This window comes from Andrographis paniculata, unplaced genomic scaffold (genome assembly GCF_009805555.1).
Source record: "Andrographis paniculata isolate CXL003 unplaced genomic scaffold, ASM980555v1 Contig79END, whole genome shotgun sequence".
Classification (NCBI taxonomy): domain Eukaryota; kingdom Viridiplantae; phylum Streptophyta; class Magnoliopsida; order Lamiales; family Acanthaceae; genus Andrographis; species Andrographis paniculata.
The window spans coordinates 154,829-169,660 of NW_026137616.1; the positions used below are offsets into that span (position 1 = coordinate 154,829).

The window sequence follows — 14,832 nt, forward strand, 5'->3', positions numbered from 1 at the left end:
TTTGTATAATATATTGTAAAATAGAAGAATATTTATTATGTTAGATAGGTACGTATTACAATTACTAAATTAGAAAATAATTACATTAATTTTTTGAACGAACATAAATGAAAATTGACAATTTTTTAATGGGACAGAGTAAATATATATAATTAAAAAATTAAAATATATATTTAAATATTTTAATAATATAATTGAAATAAAAAAATATATAATATGTATATTATTTTGTAAATTTTTTATAATATAAATAAATAAAAAATATATTTATTTGTTTATATTTAATATGAATTAGTTTTATAAAAAATATAAAATTTTAAATATAAATTAAAATATTTAAGTGATGTTCTTTTACTAGAAAATATATTTTTTTTTAAAAAAAATAATATCTGATATATTATCATTATTTTTATATTATTTATTATATATAATGAAATTAATTAAATTAATTGATATTTATTAAATATATTTTGATTTAATAATTTTATCCAAAAACGAAGAAAAATATATGTTGTCATGCGATACAAATAAAAATTAAAAATGATATCAATTACTCAATATAAGGACAGATGGATTAATTCGTCAGCATTTCCACAAAAATCCTACACTTGAAATGAATCGGATTCAGTGTCAATCTTTCAGTGCATTGATGTTCCTAAGCTCCAACATTCATACAACAAACCCAAAAAAGGCAAAAGATTCAGACATGAACTAACAATCTACACTAAAATCCAAAAAAAAAAAAAAAAAAAAAAAAAAAAAAAGAACTTGATGATCATCATAAAATCAAATCGAATCAAATAGGAGACTCATCGTGCTCAATTGCAGGCAGAGTTCTGGTGCTGGTCGCCGTAAGAGCTCTGACATGTCCAACCATGGACACCTGCAGAGCCTCCTCTTCATAAGCTCTCCTCTCCATCTCCTCCATCCTCGCCTTCTTCTTCGCATTCACCAGCATCGCAACCGCCAGCAAGCTCAACAGAACCGCCGCCATGGCAGCTCCGATCGTGCTCCCAATCGCGATCTTCCACTTGCTCACCTTCCGTCTCAACGGTATCAACGGTGACTCCACGACTAGCCCGAAATGTCCATCTCTCGTCGCGACACAAACGTTAGGCCTCGCTTGGTTTGACAGCGTGACTTTCCCGTCCAGCGCGAAGTTCGCGCACAAAGGAATGATCCCCGGCGACGACGACGACGTGTTGATCAGATCAGTGCCGCCGAAGTCAATGATAATTGGCTTTTTTCCGGCCTGGATTTCGAGCTCGGAGGGAACGGTGGCGGCGGTTGTAGCGCCGACGTTGTATGCGAGTAGGCCTAAAACAGGGGAGATGAGCTGATAGCCCGAGAGTTCGTAGTTTTCGTAGTATAAGGAAGACCAATTCGATCCGAGGTTTTGTCGAACCAACATGACTCTTTTGGTGCAGGCGCGGACGGAGACGCCGACGCCTAGCCGGAATTCTTTGATCCGGGCGCCGTAACGGCGGAGGCTGCCGCAGCGGAACCTAGCGGTGAGGACGTCGATGCCGGAGAGGTTTGCGGGGAGATTGATTTTGTGGAGCTTCCCTGTTTTGAAGTTCTTGTTGTATGATCGGAAAGTGTAGTCTCTGATGACGAGGTCAAGGAGGCGCGCCGACTTGATCGGCTGAGGTTCGACGACGACGGCAGCGGCGGGTTGCGGAGGTGCGAGGAGGAGGAGGAGGAGAATGAAGAAGGAGATGGTGAAGAGAAGGGCCATTTAAAGAGTGATGTGCAGAAGGTGTTTTTGGGATGAAACATGAACATGAGAGGAAAAGGGATGAATTTTGATGAAGTGTTGATGAGGATCATAACAAGATTGGATGCAAGAAATTTGCTTGAGGCTTCAATTTCTGATTTTGTTTTTGTTTTTTTCTAGAATATTTAAGAAAAGTAGTAGTGTTATAATATATATATATATATATATATATTTATATATTTATATTGGCATTGATGGGTTTAGAATGCTTGGCTTGGAATGCAGAGGTAATGTATGCAGGCAGATTAAAGGTGTCTTTTTTTTTTTTTTTTTGTTTTGGAGGGATTAATGATTCGGGGAGCGTGGGAGTGGTAATGATTGGTTGCAAGTCAAAAGGGATAAATAAATTAGGGCGGAACAGAAAAAAGGGATAATGGCGTGCTTATAACGAATATGTGTACTAGTACTATAACGGACAAGTACAAATAATATACTCCATATAATATACTAATTTGTAAGAAAGTAGAGAGTGAACTACTGATCGTGAGGTTATGGGTTCAAATTTTGAAGTTTTTAGATCTATGTGTGATTCGTCACGCAGAGTCTAATTTGCATAATAATTTTTACGGCTACGAGTTCTCGTATTATAAAAATAAATAAATAGATAATATGATAATAATATTTGGATTTTATCTTTTTCATTACATGTAGCCCACTTTGCTTTGGCATAGGTTGCATCAATGTTGCTTGCAGTAAGGGGGACCTGTGATTATTATATAAAAAGTGTGTATCTTTATTTATTTCAAATTTCTGGCCAATCCTCTAATTTGAATGAAATTGGATGAATAATAATTTGTTTAAAGGTTAAGAATATTAAGTGGACACATGAGTGAAATCATTTTGCAGTAATGTCGCACGTCCTTGATATGAGAGTAATTAATTTGTGGGACTCGGGGAACCAAGGCTGGCTTACACCAAAAATGATTGTTAGATTAGTACATTGCTACCAATAAGGCTTGCTCACTGATTTCTCATTTTTTATTTTCATTTCCAAGTTTATCCATTTATAGAGAGTTTTCACTTATTACAACTTTTAAATGTATTAAAATTATTTATTCTTAAAAAAACGATAATCATGGATTAATTAACCTAATTCATTAAATCTTGGTACAGTTAACCCACCTCAATCGTGACATGTAAAATTGCCACTTCTTTGAATCAGCGACACAAGATTTATATATAGAATTCAAAACCAAAAAAAAAAAAAAACGATATGCAATAATTATACTTGTGAATATGAGACGATCGATCCTGAGTAAAGAAGAGAGAATCAGGGTCAACGGAAGTTGACATTGGCAGTGTAAGTCAACCCCACCTGCCAGTTCGCCGGCGCCACGTTGTTAGCGACGATGGTTTCATGGGACGTATACGAGGTTATCTTGAAGGACAGTGGTTGTCCGGCGAGCGTGGCGAAGGCCTGGTAAGAAGCTCCCCAGTTGTGGCTCATGCTGATCCACGCGCCGCCGCCGCCCTTGACCCACATGTTGGCGATGTCGCCGCCGCCGCCGACGTTCATCACGTACACCAGCAGCCAGTAGCCGTTGCCCTGGAAGCTGAACCGCACGCCGCCCTTGCGCGTGCACGGCACGCGCCGGAACATGACGGGAACGATCCCGGCCTTCCATTCGGCGATCTTCATGAAGGCCGGCTTCGCCATGTCGAAGTGCGTGCGCGGCGGGTTGCACCACCCGCCGTTGTTGGAATCTTCCGACCAATTCGGCGGGCAGAGGTTAGTTCCGGTGACCGTCGTGACCGGCGACCCTTTGTAGCACCACTTCGAGTTGGCGCACCGGATCTGGAAGCACTGCCCGCACCCGTACCCGTTTTTGAACAGAACCGAACTCAGCGCAGCCGTATCCGTCCCATACCCGGTCTGGAACAAGTTCCCGTATCCGCAAGCCCCGCCTGTCACCCATAAAAAAAAAATTCGCACAATTCAGTATAAACCCGACCCGACCCGATATTGTAAAATAATGGCCTACGACCTACCCATAGTAGCAGAAGCAGTTTCGTCGCCGTAAAAAGTGGCATAGGCAAGAGTCCATGGGGTGGGTTGAAAACCCTTTACCGCCGGGCGTGAATATCCACCGGCGGCGACGTTGCCGGCGGCCATGGCTAGTGCTAGGAGGAAACAGAGCTGCCATGAATGAAGCAAAGAAGCCATAGATGGGTGTACCTGTCTTTCTAAGCAAAATATGTATTGTGATACTGATCGATCTATGTAGGATTTGCAGTGTGATGTTTACATATATATATATATATATATATAGTTTGAAGGACATGGACTTGTGATAGTCATCGTGGCCTTCAGTAACATATTGGATTGCATGTTTCTCATCAGTCAAACGTATTTGCCACAGACACGTACGAGTTGTATATGACAACGTGCGGGCAAGTTCTTGGTGTTTTGTTTTATACCTTAGAAAACTACGAGGGTAGGCAAATCAACCCACAAAAACGTATGTTCGATTAATCTGGACAATAAAATATGGATTATGAATGAAATCATAACATTTCAGGACAACAAAGAACCATTGCCTGAATCTTACAAAAGAACACAACATAGCACGTACAATACAGCGACAGCCCACAGGCATAGCTTTAGTATCGTCTATGGATCCTCAGGCTGTTTGCAGAGACTATTTCGATCTTCTTACGTGTAGCTCCAGATGATATCTCTGAGCTTCCATGGACAGGAATGACTCAGAAGGTGAACGGTCAGAATTATTTGGATCAAGGCATGTTCTTTTTCGATGGAATGGCGGAGGTTACAAACTAACTGATTGAACTTATCCTTCACCGCCATCAGGAAGTGTAATTAACCGAGCCTTAGAATCATACACCATCTCTGTTCCACAGCTGTATAAAAATGCGACATTTTCAACAACATTTAGTACAGCAGAAAGCGGATTGAATTCTAGCAGGAAAGCATTGGAGCCTCAAACTGCGACGACTTACCTGGAGCATTTTACTGTGTTGACAGAACCCCCACTGGGTACAGACAATATGGTACCAAAGAATGAATTGTTTTCTGTGCCGCAGTTAGGACAGCGTCCCTGAAAGATTGGATGCAAGTGCAAGGAGAAATGAGTGTTCATGTTTAATTGTTTGGATTGGATGCAAGTGTTCTGGGATGGTCTTAACTCTTACCACTAGTATCAAGAAATCTTTCACGAAAAAGTTTGTAATTGTGAAAGATAACCAGAGTAGTAATGGCAAGGCTGCAAACCATGTGAAAATGAAACTGAACGGCTCCGGAAGCTGCAATGACAAAACTCCATAGTTACTGCAAAAGGATGTACAAGCAAAACCCCAACTATCGCTCCCCAAAGGGTATTTCATTACCTCTAAAAGATAGGTGATTTTAAATCCAGTCAAATCATCAAGAAAGAAGAACCTGCAAAACAAAATGAAAGGCTGAGACTTGTTGTGTCATCATCGAATTGAAGATCATACATGGAGCTGTTTTGGTTAATCTGAATACATCACTTTAGTTTGATCTCCTGATACAACAATCATAACACCACTTACAGTACTAATGCAATGAGTGCAGCCGGGACATTGAGAAGAAACATCTTAAGATAGTCGACAGAGAGGTCGCTGTAAATCTGCAGGTCAATGAAGACGAAATTTTAGAAATGGATGGACATACATATGTATATATATATATGATTTAAGCGCGAACAATTAATTCAGTAAAAAGGAGTATAATTTATTGAACTTGTGTACATGGTGAACCCAAACTTTTGATTTGGAATTCATATGTGATTTCAGTATCATGTATTAGTAGTACAGTCGAAGACGACGAATACCACAAACCTTTCTACTTCGAAGACTGCAGCGAGGGCCCTCAACCACAATTGCACTGCCATCCATCTACAATAAAATATGCTCAACATTTTAATACAAATTAAAGAACGGCATGAAAACGAAGAAAAAAGAAGCCAAAGAACACGAAACTTAAGTAAGCTGGACATACACAGGGAAAGCAAATAGCATCACTTAACATGGCATCCCTAAAATGGCACTTGTTTAAACATTTCACACAATATAATCGCAAAAATGCCAGGCCACGCCACCGCATACTTTAATTAAACAACTTTTGTTTTCCAATTTCTCAGGTATTGGAAACTTTGCCAATTATATTTTTGATAACTTGCCTTAAGCTTTTGCTTAAGTCCATCATACTCTTCATCTGTCATAATCGGGCTTCCAGATGCATAGGCCATGGAAGCTTCCAAAAAACGCTGCTCATCAGGGCCTGCATAGATCAGATCACAAACACAAAGATGAAGAGCCTCGTCAAACAAGAAAGCATTTTAAAACACACACTACTTCGATTACTTAGCATCACAACACTGCTTCCCTCCCACATGAGCTCTTCCTTCAGGTTATCGAATTCTTCATTCGACATGATAGACTTCCCTTCGAAGTAGAAGGCCTGTATAAACTCAACCCAGGAATCAGGGTGCAATCAATTTGTTGGTAAGAATTCCCAACTTCTACCTGGAGTGCTTGAAGAAACTCTTGCTCCATCTCCCCCAGAGACTTCTTCTGATCCCTATCTATGTTGCAATAGGGCAAGACATTGCTATCAACGATTTCGTCTTCTCGGACCTGACCTGCAGCAGACACGATGCAAACTCGACCAATGCTCATTTTTTAGAAACAATTTTGATCTGATCGCCGTTTGTTTAGGCAGCGGATAAACCCTACCTGACTGATCGGGTGTAGCTTTAGGTGAAATAACCAAGAGCTCGCGCGGAAACGACAGTCTCTTAGCACCAAAAGTAACTCCGGAAACAGAAGACTGCGATGAAGAGACGCATAATGATGGATTCCTAACTCGTGTAGGGAAGACTCTCAGTCCTGCGAAAGTGGGTCCAAATTTGGAGGCCATTGGGGCGGAGGGGTTTTGGAAATGGTGGCATTTGAGGTTTAAGGTGCCAACAGGCAATCGGAAATTGATGATGGGTTATGTCCAAAAGCAGACATGAAGATAAGGCGGTTTCCAGAATGCGTGAAGGATTAAAACCATTATTTTATAGTCCCTTCTAAGTTGTATATTTTTATCTTCGTTCATTTATTATTTTTAACCTTTACTAATTAAAGATAAATTTATTAATTCATAAAAATACAATTACCTAATCGTACAAATATACTGGACAATAAATTGAACACAAGGAATATTTATCTTTAACTTATTTAATTTATCAAACTCTTTTATATTTTTCGTACATAATTTATTATTTTTATAAAAACATAATAATATATTTTAGTCGTATTTTACTATTCATAATTTATAATTATATTTATTAAATCATAATTATTTTTTTTTAAAATATATATTAAAAATTAAATACTTAAATAATAAATAAAATGACATGTTTTGTAAAATTAAAATAATACTATAATTTAAAAAAATTATAAAAATTAAATGGTATTAAAAAATAAAAATAAATATAATGATCAATATTAAATTAACTGTATTATGATTTATTTCTCAATTTTTTATTATCTAAATCAATCAAATAAAAGAAATAAGATCATTTTTTATTTCTCTAACCTCAATTTTCAGAACTAAACATATCTTTAGGTTCAATTGATAGAATTTTGTCATTTTTATTTTTGTAAGCACATACGATTGTTAGAACTAAACTTTTCAACCAAATAAAAGTAAAATTCAAATATGATTTCTAACTTGATTTTTTGGATTCTAAATAATTTATTTGTAAATTTCGAAATTAAAGCTCACTAAATACATTTATTTTAGAGGAAAAATATATAATATTAAAACATATTTACAATAGTGTTGTAAATTATAATATATAAAAAAATATTAACATATCATAAGGTTTTTTTTGTTGTTAATGTTTTCTAGGATTTTGATTTTTTAATGAAATAATTATAATAGGTGATGCAAGGATTTTAAAAAAAATTACTCATAAATTTATATAATAAAGCAATAAAACCAGTAGTAATTATTGGTATTATCTTGGCATTTGAATAGTACTTTCCAAGCTTTATAAATGATTTTGGACAAATCTTTTTTATTTATTTATTTTAGGGTAAAAAATATTCGGCAGACGACTGAATTCTTTCTCTAACCTCTCCAAAGCCATATTGGCTCTATCATCTCTCCGAGTTCCTCCCCCTCTCCCCGTCGGTTTCGCAGCGCATGCTTTTTTAACCAATTTCAGACACCGCGCGCGTTCCGCCGCCTAAAATGGCGTGAGTCAACCTTCTGATTGTGCACGAACGATGTTGATAGTTCTGCTTGTAGCTATGTGTTTCTGCGCATTTAATTTTTACCCAATTTCTGTCTGTTGTTCTGTTCTTTTGTTGAGGCTGTGCAGTGACTGTGAATACTCTTTGTTTTCGGTTTGTTCTGTAAGTTATTAATAGATGTGGTTCTGTTAGTCGAAGCGTGGCCGTGGAAACATGGTATACCTTTTTTTATTCACTTCGAATTTCTCTATATGCGATGGTTTTAAAGTTGGGAATTAACTGAGGTTTTTATATTCGCTGCATATGTCATTTAATTGGATTCTAGTAGATATTGTGTATTTAGGAAAGTGGGTTTTATGTGTAGAAAATCTGAGGTGAAGGCATTGCGAACTTGGTGGGTTCTTTAAATTGTTTTGAAGTATGGGAAGAAAGTCAGAAATAGTGCATGAGAGAAAATTAGGTGTTAAGTTCATAAGAAGCCAACAATATTTCATTCACACATAATGGGGGTAGGCAGAAACAGTAAGTATGGGAGAAACTGGCCAGAAAAAGGGCCAGCAGGTTGTAGTTTAATGGGGAGTCCTTCTGACAGTAAGTTCCTATTGATACTCTTACCTTTTGAATCCTTATGAGTGAAAGGCATGGCTCAAAAACTAGCACATATTTCAATCCAGTAGTATTAGTGGCAAAAACACATAGGTATAGATGGAAAGCAGATTTTAGAAAACCTCTCTGGACAAGGGTTAAATTAAGGTTTAGTTCATCAAAATTTAGAGTTATGTATTTATTTATTTTCTTTGCTTTTTTATGCTAATAATTAACATTGTCTACTTAATGCATGTAATATGGTTTAGCATATGTAATTGGATGTTCTTTGATGGTTATGTGGGTATTGGTTTTAATGGTATTACTTAGAGCTAGAGCTCAAGTACAGACTACATAGCCTAAGGATAAAAGAACTTGTCTCTATAAGGATCTTTGTAGTTGCTTTTATTACTTAGCATCCTAATTATTGTCTGATTAAAACTCCAAAGATTATCTTTTTTGGGGTCATGCTCTTGTGAACCCATAGTTTCTGTATTTATGAATATGTTTCTTCTGTTCTTTTGTTTCCTTAATGTTGGCCATTCTAGGATATATTAGTGCTTGGAGTATAGACCAGTTTTTGATATTTGTTGATATGTCAAGGATGTTCAAACTTAGTTCAAGAGCAATTGTGGGGCGGAAATGTAGTTGTCTTAATACAGAGGACTTATCTTTGCCAAAATTAAAATAGTACAAGGGGCAGCCTTGGTTGACAGTGAAGCTGTAACCGAGATTCAATCTCAAGTTGACATACTGTTGGTTTCTGCCCTTCAACTGTTGTATTATATCCCTTGTCGATTTTTTACAGTAATGTATTGCCATTATTGAGTATTTTAACTGTATGTATATATATATATATATTTCCTGTTGGACGTAGTTTTTTAGCTGAGCATAGATTTCATGGGTAATATAAATTATTTATCTGCATAATGAACCAATAATATTAGCTTTAAAGAGGCATTTAGTGTTTTCCGGTTGAATTCTGCTCAAAACAACTTTTTTTGCTGTTTTGCCCCCCACCTCAACTCTTGGTAGGGGATTTGTGCTGTAAATGAATTCCATATTTTCCTTCTTCTTTATGTTGTTCTGATAGATTTTGTAGGTCTCAGTAGGGTTCGGCTGTTCTGCTTCCTCAGAGTTTGGAAGCTTTCAGTGCATTCATCAGTGACTGAATAAAAAAGGACATGAACTTGCATGATTCAGGTGGAGTTCTTGTTTTTCTCTATATTTACAATCTCGAGCTTGTAATTGTTCTATGGTAGATGATTGCTATGAGTTTCTGGGACCTTCTTAAGTCCTAATTGCTGCTGTCAGTGAAGTTCTATGTTCTAATATTGAGTTTGTCAATTTTCCTGATCTGGGATTGATGCCTAACAAACTCATAGGTCATCGATTAATGATTGTAAATTTAATTAGGCTAAAAACCCATAGTGGCCAGGGAACTCTTAATCAACTTATACAGCTAATCTTGCTTCATCTCAAGTAACATATTTGTTTGAGATGTATTGGATCATTGCAAAGAGCTATCAGAGTGGGATTTCCAGTTCACCAAAGGTATACCCTGTGCGAGTGTTTGAAGTAGGTTTAGCTTAGGGAGGAGGTTCACATCACATGAGTTTATGTACTTGTCTGTAAGTTGGATGGCAAAGAATGTAATGGTCCATGTGATCCTGCATAATTCCTCATTCATACCTGTAATACCTGTTTCATACTTTCAACGTGAACTGGATCCTAGTTAATCAACTGCTTTAGGGTGCTTGTTCGGTATTTGCTCATTAGATTATGTACAGTTATACCTTCCCAAGTGAAAGTCTAGTTATTGGAATATTTATAACAAATAGTATTATTGAGAAGCAGTAGATTTGTTGAATTCCGTGTTCTGAAAATATGGTAATGGGTTGCTCACCATCAAGTTATTTTTGTCGAACTAATATAATTCAACATTTTTTGTATTTCATAATTGTTTCTAACATACATAGTTTGGCACTATAATTTGCCTTACATGTAAAAAAAAAAAATCATATTGCATTCAATGTCTATGGAATCATATAATATTTGGTGCCTAAGCATTCATTTACGGTGGCATTGATATTGAGTTTTTAACTAAACTGTGGTCTAAGTAGAGTTGAGTTAGGTTGGCTGGTAGACTGGGGATATATCTTGTCATGGCATTATAAAAAGTGAATACATATCCTATAAAGATCTCCAAGATGTTTCTTTCCTGCTGTTTTGCCACTTTTTCTAATGCACATAAAATAGTACAATTTCACTTTGAACTGTTTATTTTTAAATTTGATTACTGCCTGCCTTATCTGAAGCAATTTATTTAATAGTAAGTTATATTTCTACAATAGATATAAAAACACAGTGCTTGTGGACAGTTCAATGTAGATGACTATAGTCTGATTAAGGATGCCTATGTTTGTGAGATCAGACAATTATAGTATTGTTGTGGTGCTGATTTGTAGCTCCTGTTGCAGTTACTTGTTTACTTAGTCTCAAATCACAGTTACTGAGTTATGATTTATGAAATGATCTTTCTAAATGATATATATGGAATACTTTTGCAGTGATCCCAAAGGGTAGATCAAATGAGACAATGTGCCGCTCAGGGAAAGAAGAGAAAATGCATTCCCACGATCGGGTGGAAACATCAAGTGAGATGAAGAAGGATAAATTGAATAATACAAGATATTTTATTATCAAGAGCTTGAATCATGAAAATATACAGTTGTCTGTAAAGAACGGCATTTGGGCAACTCAGGCAATGAATGAGCCCATTCTTGCAGAAGCTTTTCAAGTAACGCTGTCTATTTATTTTTATTTCTTCAGTTCATGTGATATGATTCTTAGCAGCTTATTTTGAACCTATATGTACTATACATAGCATGAGCTTATATGAATATCATACTGTTTGAAGTGCTAGAGTTATTTTCAACTGAAAAGTGGCTAGAAACAATCGCACAGTAATGTAATTTAAGTGATTATGCAGAACTCTGGCAAGGTAATTCTTATATTTAGCGTCAACATGAGTGGGTTCTTCCAAGGGTATGCCCAAATGATGTCTTCCATAGGTAGGAGGAGGGATAATATTTGGAGTCAAGGCAGTGGGAAAAATAATTCTTGGGGACGCACCTTTAAAGTCAAATGGCTGTGTTTACATGACTTACCTTTTCAGAAGACTCTCCATCTGAAAAATCCATTGAATGGCTTCAAACCTGTCAAAATCAGCAGAGATTGTCAGGTATCACATGTTCCAGCTCTGAAGAGCCTTAGGATTAAGGACTAAGTGAAGGGAGGTATGACCAGGTTATTTATTTTCCAGGAGCTGCCTGAGGATATTGGTAAAGCTCTTTGTGAACTTCTTAATGAGGGAGGTGATATGGAAGTTTACTTAAAAAGGTGTAGTTTTTGGCTAATTATCTATTTAATTCATTGTTATTCTGGCATAATTTAAAATTTAATATGTAAGGCATTACTATTCTGTATATAACTGGCTACCTTTACTTTTTATTTGTTCATTATTATAATGTATATTATTTAATGAAGGGATGAGATATCTGGGGAGAATTTTTCTGCAAGAAGACCTTATGAAGAGCCTTGCATAAAAGATGAGGATTTTAATGGGCCTCCTATACAAATGGCACCCTTGCTTTATCCGTCTTTATTATATCAACTTCAAGCTGAGGAAAGTAGACTTCAGTTGCCTCACCAGAGTGCCAGTGTAATGTATAGTAATTCCTCATTTGTTCATGCGGCAATCAATGTAAAACAATCAAAACACTGTCAAATTAATGGAAGCATGACAAGCGGGATTGACATTACTTCTCAAACTAATAGTTGGGGCTTGTCAGGGACAAGAATCCCTGTTACTGGAACTCTCACTGAAGATGATATACTCGAAATGGTATCTATATCTCATGTTCAGCTTTATTAGTCACCATGTTGCTGCATTAGAGCTCATTGCTTATAATCGTGTTTATTGGGTACTGTTTTATGGCATGGTCTTTGGACCTTTCAGTTCAGATTGAAAGTATTTTGGATCAGAATTTAATATTCTATCAATTTTTTCAACAATATTATTTGTTCTTCTCTTCTGATGAGTTAATATTTCCGTGGATTGCATTTCATGTTTAATGTTGCAAGTAGAAAATTCATCGTATCTCTACCTTTCTTTTTGTTTTGTTGTTGTTATTTTTATAATTATTGCATGGCTACTTTGTTCTCCTTGTTTGATCTACTTACAGTGCCTCAACGAAAATGATGCATTTTGCTTTCTGTCTTCCATTCCTTTGGTGATAAATTTGTTTATTTATGCTACACAATTCCTACATTATGTTGTGGTCTTGGCTGATGTCTGCCGTAATTTACCTGCATTTCTGAGTTGTCTTTAGTGCGCATTGTTGACTTGCCAGGGTTAAGGATTTGAGATGAGATCTGTCTGATGATTGAAATTTATGTTTTATGATGCAGACATATGAAGAATATCTAGAAGCTCATGCTCAAGGAAGCAAAAGATTTCTTCACTCTGTTAGTATATCTATACTTCTTATTACAGTTACTCTTGTAATCATTAGTGTTCTTTCTCAATGACAGTTCTGATATTTATCACCAGTAAAAAAAATTGGTTTGGCATTATGATCTCGGCTATTCTATTCCATCTTTTAGAAGACAGAACTTAATCAAAATATTTGTAAGCCTGGTGATGCATATTACATAAACTTCTACTTTGATCGCATGCAATGGAACTGTAGAGAGTCAGGTGAAGTGCAGTACACTAAATAGTATGATCTATGGACAGCATCGATATTTGTTGGTAAAGGTCATAATACTAGAGGAATCATTCTGCAAGGCATAGTGGAGTTCCCAAGCCACTTTGTGCCTAAATATATTTCGAATTTAATGACAACTTTTGAATCTATGATCTGTATAGTTTGTCTCAGATATGATGGAATATTGATTTGTTCAATGACGATCTTGTTTCATGTCTTCTGGAAACATGTGTTCAACCCAAAGCAGTGGGTTTGACCATATCAATAGTCTGAATAATGTTCTTGCGTGGGTTTTATCATGGTTGTTGACTTACACAGGAATGTTGAGGTTAAAGTGTGTAATTGGATGAACTGGTACATTCATATCCTATCATATGGTTTGATTGCATGATGCTCTTGCGATATAGGATGAATTAATTCAATTTAGAAAATGGCATAACATAGCTTATCCCATTGATTAAAGTAACATGTCCCTAGAGCCAATAATTTATATGCTATGTATAACGCATGCCTATAAATGGATTCTGGAAGAAGCAAAAGACACACTTTGGTTAAAAACCCTGTCTGCGTGTCTCAATTTTGTGAATGTTCTTTAGTGTGTAGAAGATGAAGTTGCAGACACCTAGGTTCTATGTGAATTTCAGGAGCTTATCGTATCTATCGGTCAAGAAGATCAGGATTTACCTCACTGATAATGTTTTTGGAAGCACGATCAAAATCTTAAGTAGAAATTTAAGCTGAGCATGAACTAACCAGTTGATGTTGATGCCTATTTTACAGGCCTCTGGAAGGTCATCCAGCTTGCAGAAGTCATCATCAAGTAAAGAACGCTCTGAGGATTCGTAAGTACGAATGCAGTTGTTTACTATGCTCACATTACAAAGTAAATGAAGATGATGACTCGATTACCATATTCAGCAGGCACACAGCCAGCAGTTCAAAGAAAAGGAATTACAGCCAGTCACTGGAATGAAGGAAATAAACAGGAGGGTGTCTCGATCAAATTTGTTCTGTACTATCATTACCTGCAATGTTTCATTACTCTTCAAACTCTTATCACCTTTGAGCCCTGAAACTTGGAGGAGTTTGACGCTTAATTCTTGTATAACATAACTAGATCCGCAGCACCTGCGCTATATGTCCCCATTACTTTGATCATTGTGGTAAGCAATGAACTTTGTACATAAGAACATGTATATCTCCTTCTCTGCTTAGCTTGTTGGATTCATCTGCCAATTAGTTCCCTCCCTCCTACATATATAAAAATAGTCTGCCTTGCCTTTTAAGCCCTTGTTTGTTTCTGTTTAACCTCATCTTCTACTGAATAATCACCCCATTTTGTTGAGTATGCTCTCCCAAAATGATTTTTAACTCGTGTTTTTTCCTTTTTTTTTTTTCTTTTTGTTTATGAATTAATACTATAAAAAGAGGAAATGAGCATTTGCGAGAAGGAATCGTCACATTATTTTA

General features: G+C 36.4%; 4 protein-coding genes across 12 annotated transcripts; 1 reads left to right on the top strand and 3 right to left on the bottom strand.

Moving 5' to 3' along the window:
* Positions 1-569: 569 nt before the first annotated feature.
* LOC127240050 (uncharacterized) lies at positions 570-1,887 on the bottom strand. The gene has a single exon (XM_051258485.1). The coding sequence runs from the start codon at positions 1,736-1,738 to the stop codon at positions 797-799; it is 942 nt and encodes a 313-aa protein (XP_051114442.1). The 5' UTR covers positions 1,739-1,887; the 3' UTR covers positions 570-796.
* A 953-nt stretch (positions 1,888-2,840) lies between these two features.
* Positions 2,841-4,023, bottom strand: LOC127240052 (putative expansin-A30). The gene is made up of 2 exons (XM_051258486.1): positions 3,767-4,023; positions 2,841-3,682 (listed from the first exon to the last, which is right to left on the bottom strand). Exons 1-2 carry the CDS (start codon positions 3,939-3,941, stop codon positions 3,054-3,056), a joined length of 804 nt encoding a protein of 267 aa, XP_051114443.1. The 5' UTR covers positions 3,942-4,023; the 3' UTR covers positions 2,841-3,053.
* A 229-nt stretch (positions 4,024-4,252) lies between these two features.
* LOC127240049 (PGR5-like protein 1B, chloroplastic) lies at positions 4,253-6,783 on the bottom strand. 2 transcript variants are annotated; one of them, XM_051258483.1, is made up of 10 exons: positions 6,494-6,783; positions 6,284-6,399; positions 6,113-6,218; positions 5,938-6,038; positions 5,597-5,653; positions 5,309-5,385; positions 5,123-5,174; positions 4,928-5,038; positions 4,736-4,833; positions 4,253-4,636 (listed from the first exon to the last, which is right to left on the bottom strand). In XM_051258483.1, the coding sequence occupies exons 1-10, from the start codon at positions 6,675-6,677 to the stop codon at positions 4,567-4,569; spliced, it is 972 nt and encodes a 323-aa protein (XP_051114440.1). In that variant the 5' UTR covers positions 6,678-6,783; the 3' UTR covers positions 4,253-4,566. The 2 variants fall into 2 exon arrangements, with proteins under 2 accessions (XP_051114440.1, XP_051114441.1); XM_051258484.1 differs by having other exon boundaries at positions 6,122-6,218; positions 6,494-6,782.
* A 1,048-nt stretch (positions 6,784-7,831) lies between these two features.
* LOC127240048 (zinc finger CCCH domain-containing protein 45) lies at positions 7,832-14,576 on the top strand. 8 transcript variants are annotated; one of them, XM_051258481.1, is made up of 10 exons: positions 7,832-8,008; positions 9,693-9,793; positions 11,161-11,247; positions 11,322-11,390; positions 11,583-11,834; positions 11,916-11,992; positions 12,140-12,497; positions 13,064-13,120; positions 14,143-14,204; positions 14,281-14,576. In XM_051258481.1, the coding sequence occupies exons 3-10, from the start codon at positions 11,182-11,184 to the stop codon at positions 14,333-14,335; spliced, it is 996 nt and encodes a 331-aa protein (XP_051114438.1). In that variant the 5' UTR covers positions 7,832-8,008; positions 9,693-9,793; positions 11,161-11,181; the 3' UTR covers positions 14,336-14,576. The 8 variants fall into 8 exon arrangements, with proteins under 8 accessions (XP_051114438.1, XP_051114439.1, XP_051114433.1 ...); XM_051258482.1 differs by lacking the exon at positions 9,693-9,793; XM_051258476.1 differs by having other exon boundaries at positions 7,833-8,008; positions 9,684-9,793; positions 11,161-11,390.
* The last annotated feature ends 256 nt before the right edge of the window (positions 14,577-14,832 follow it).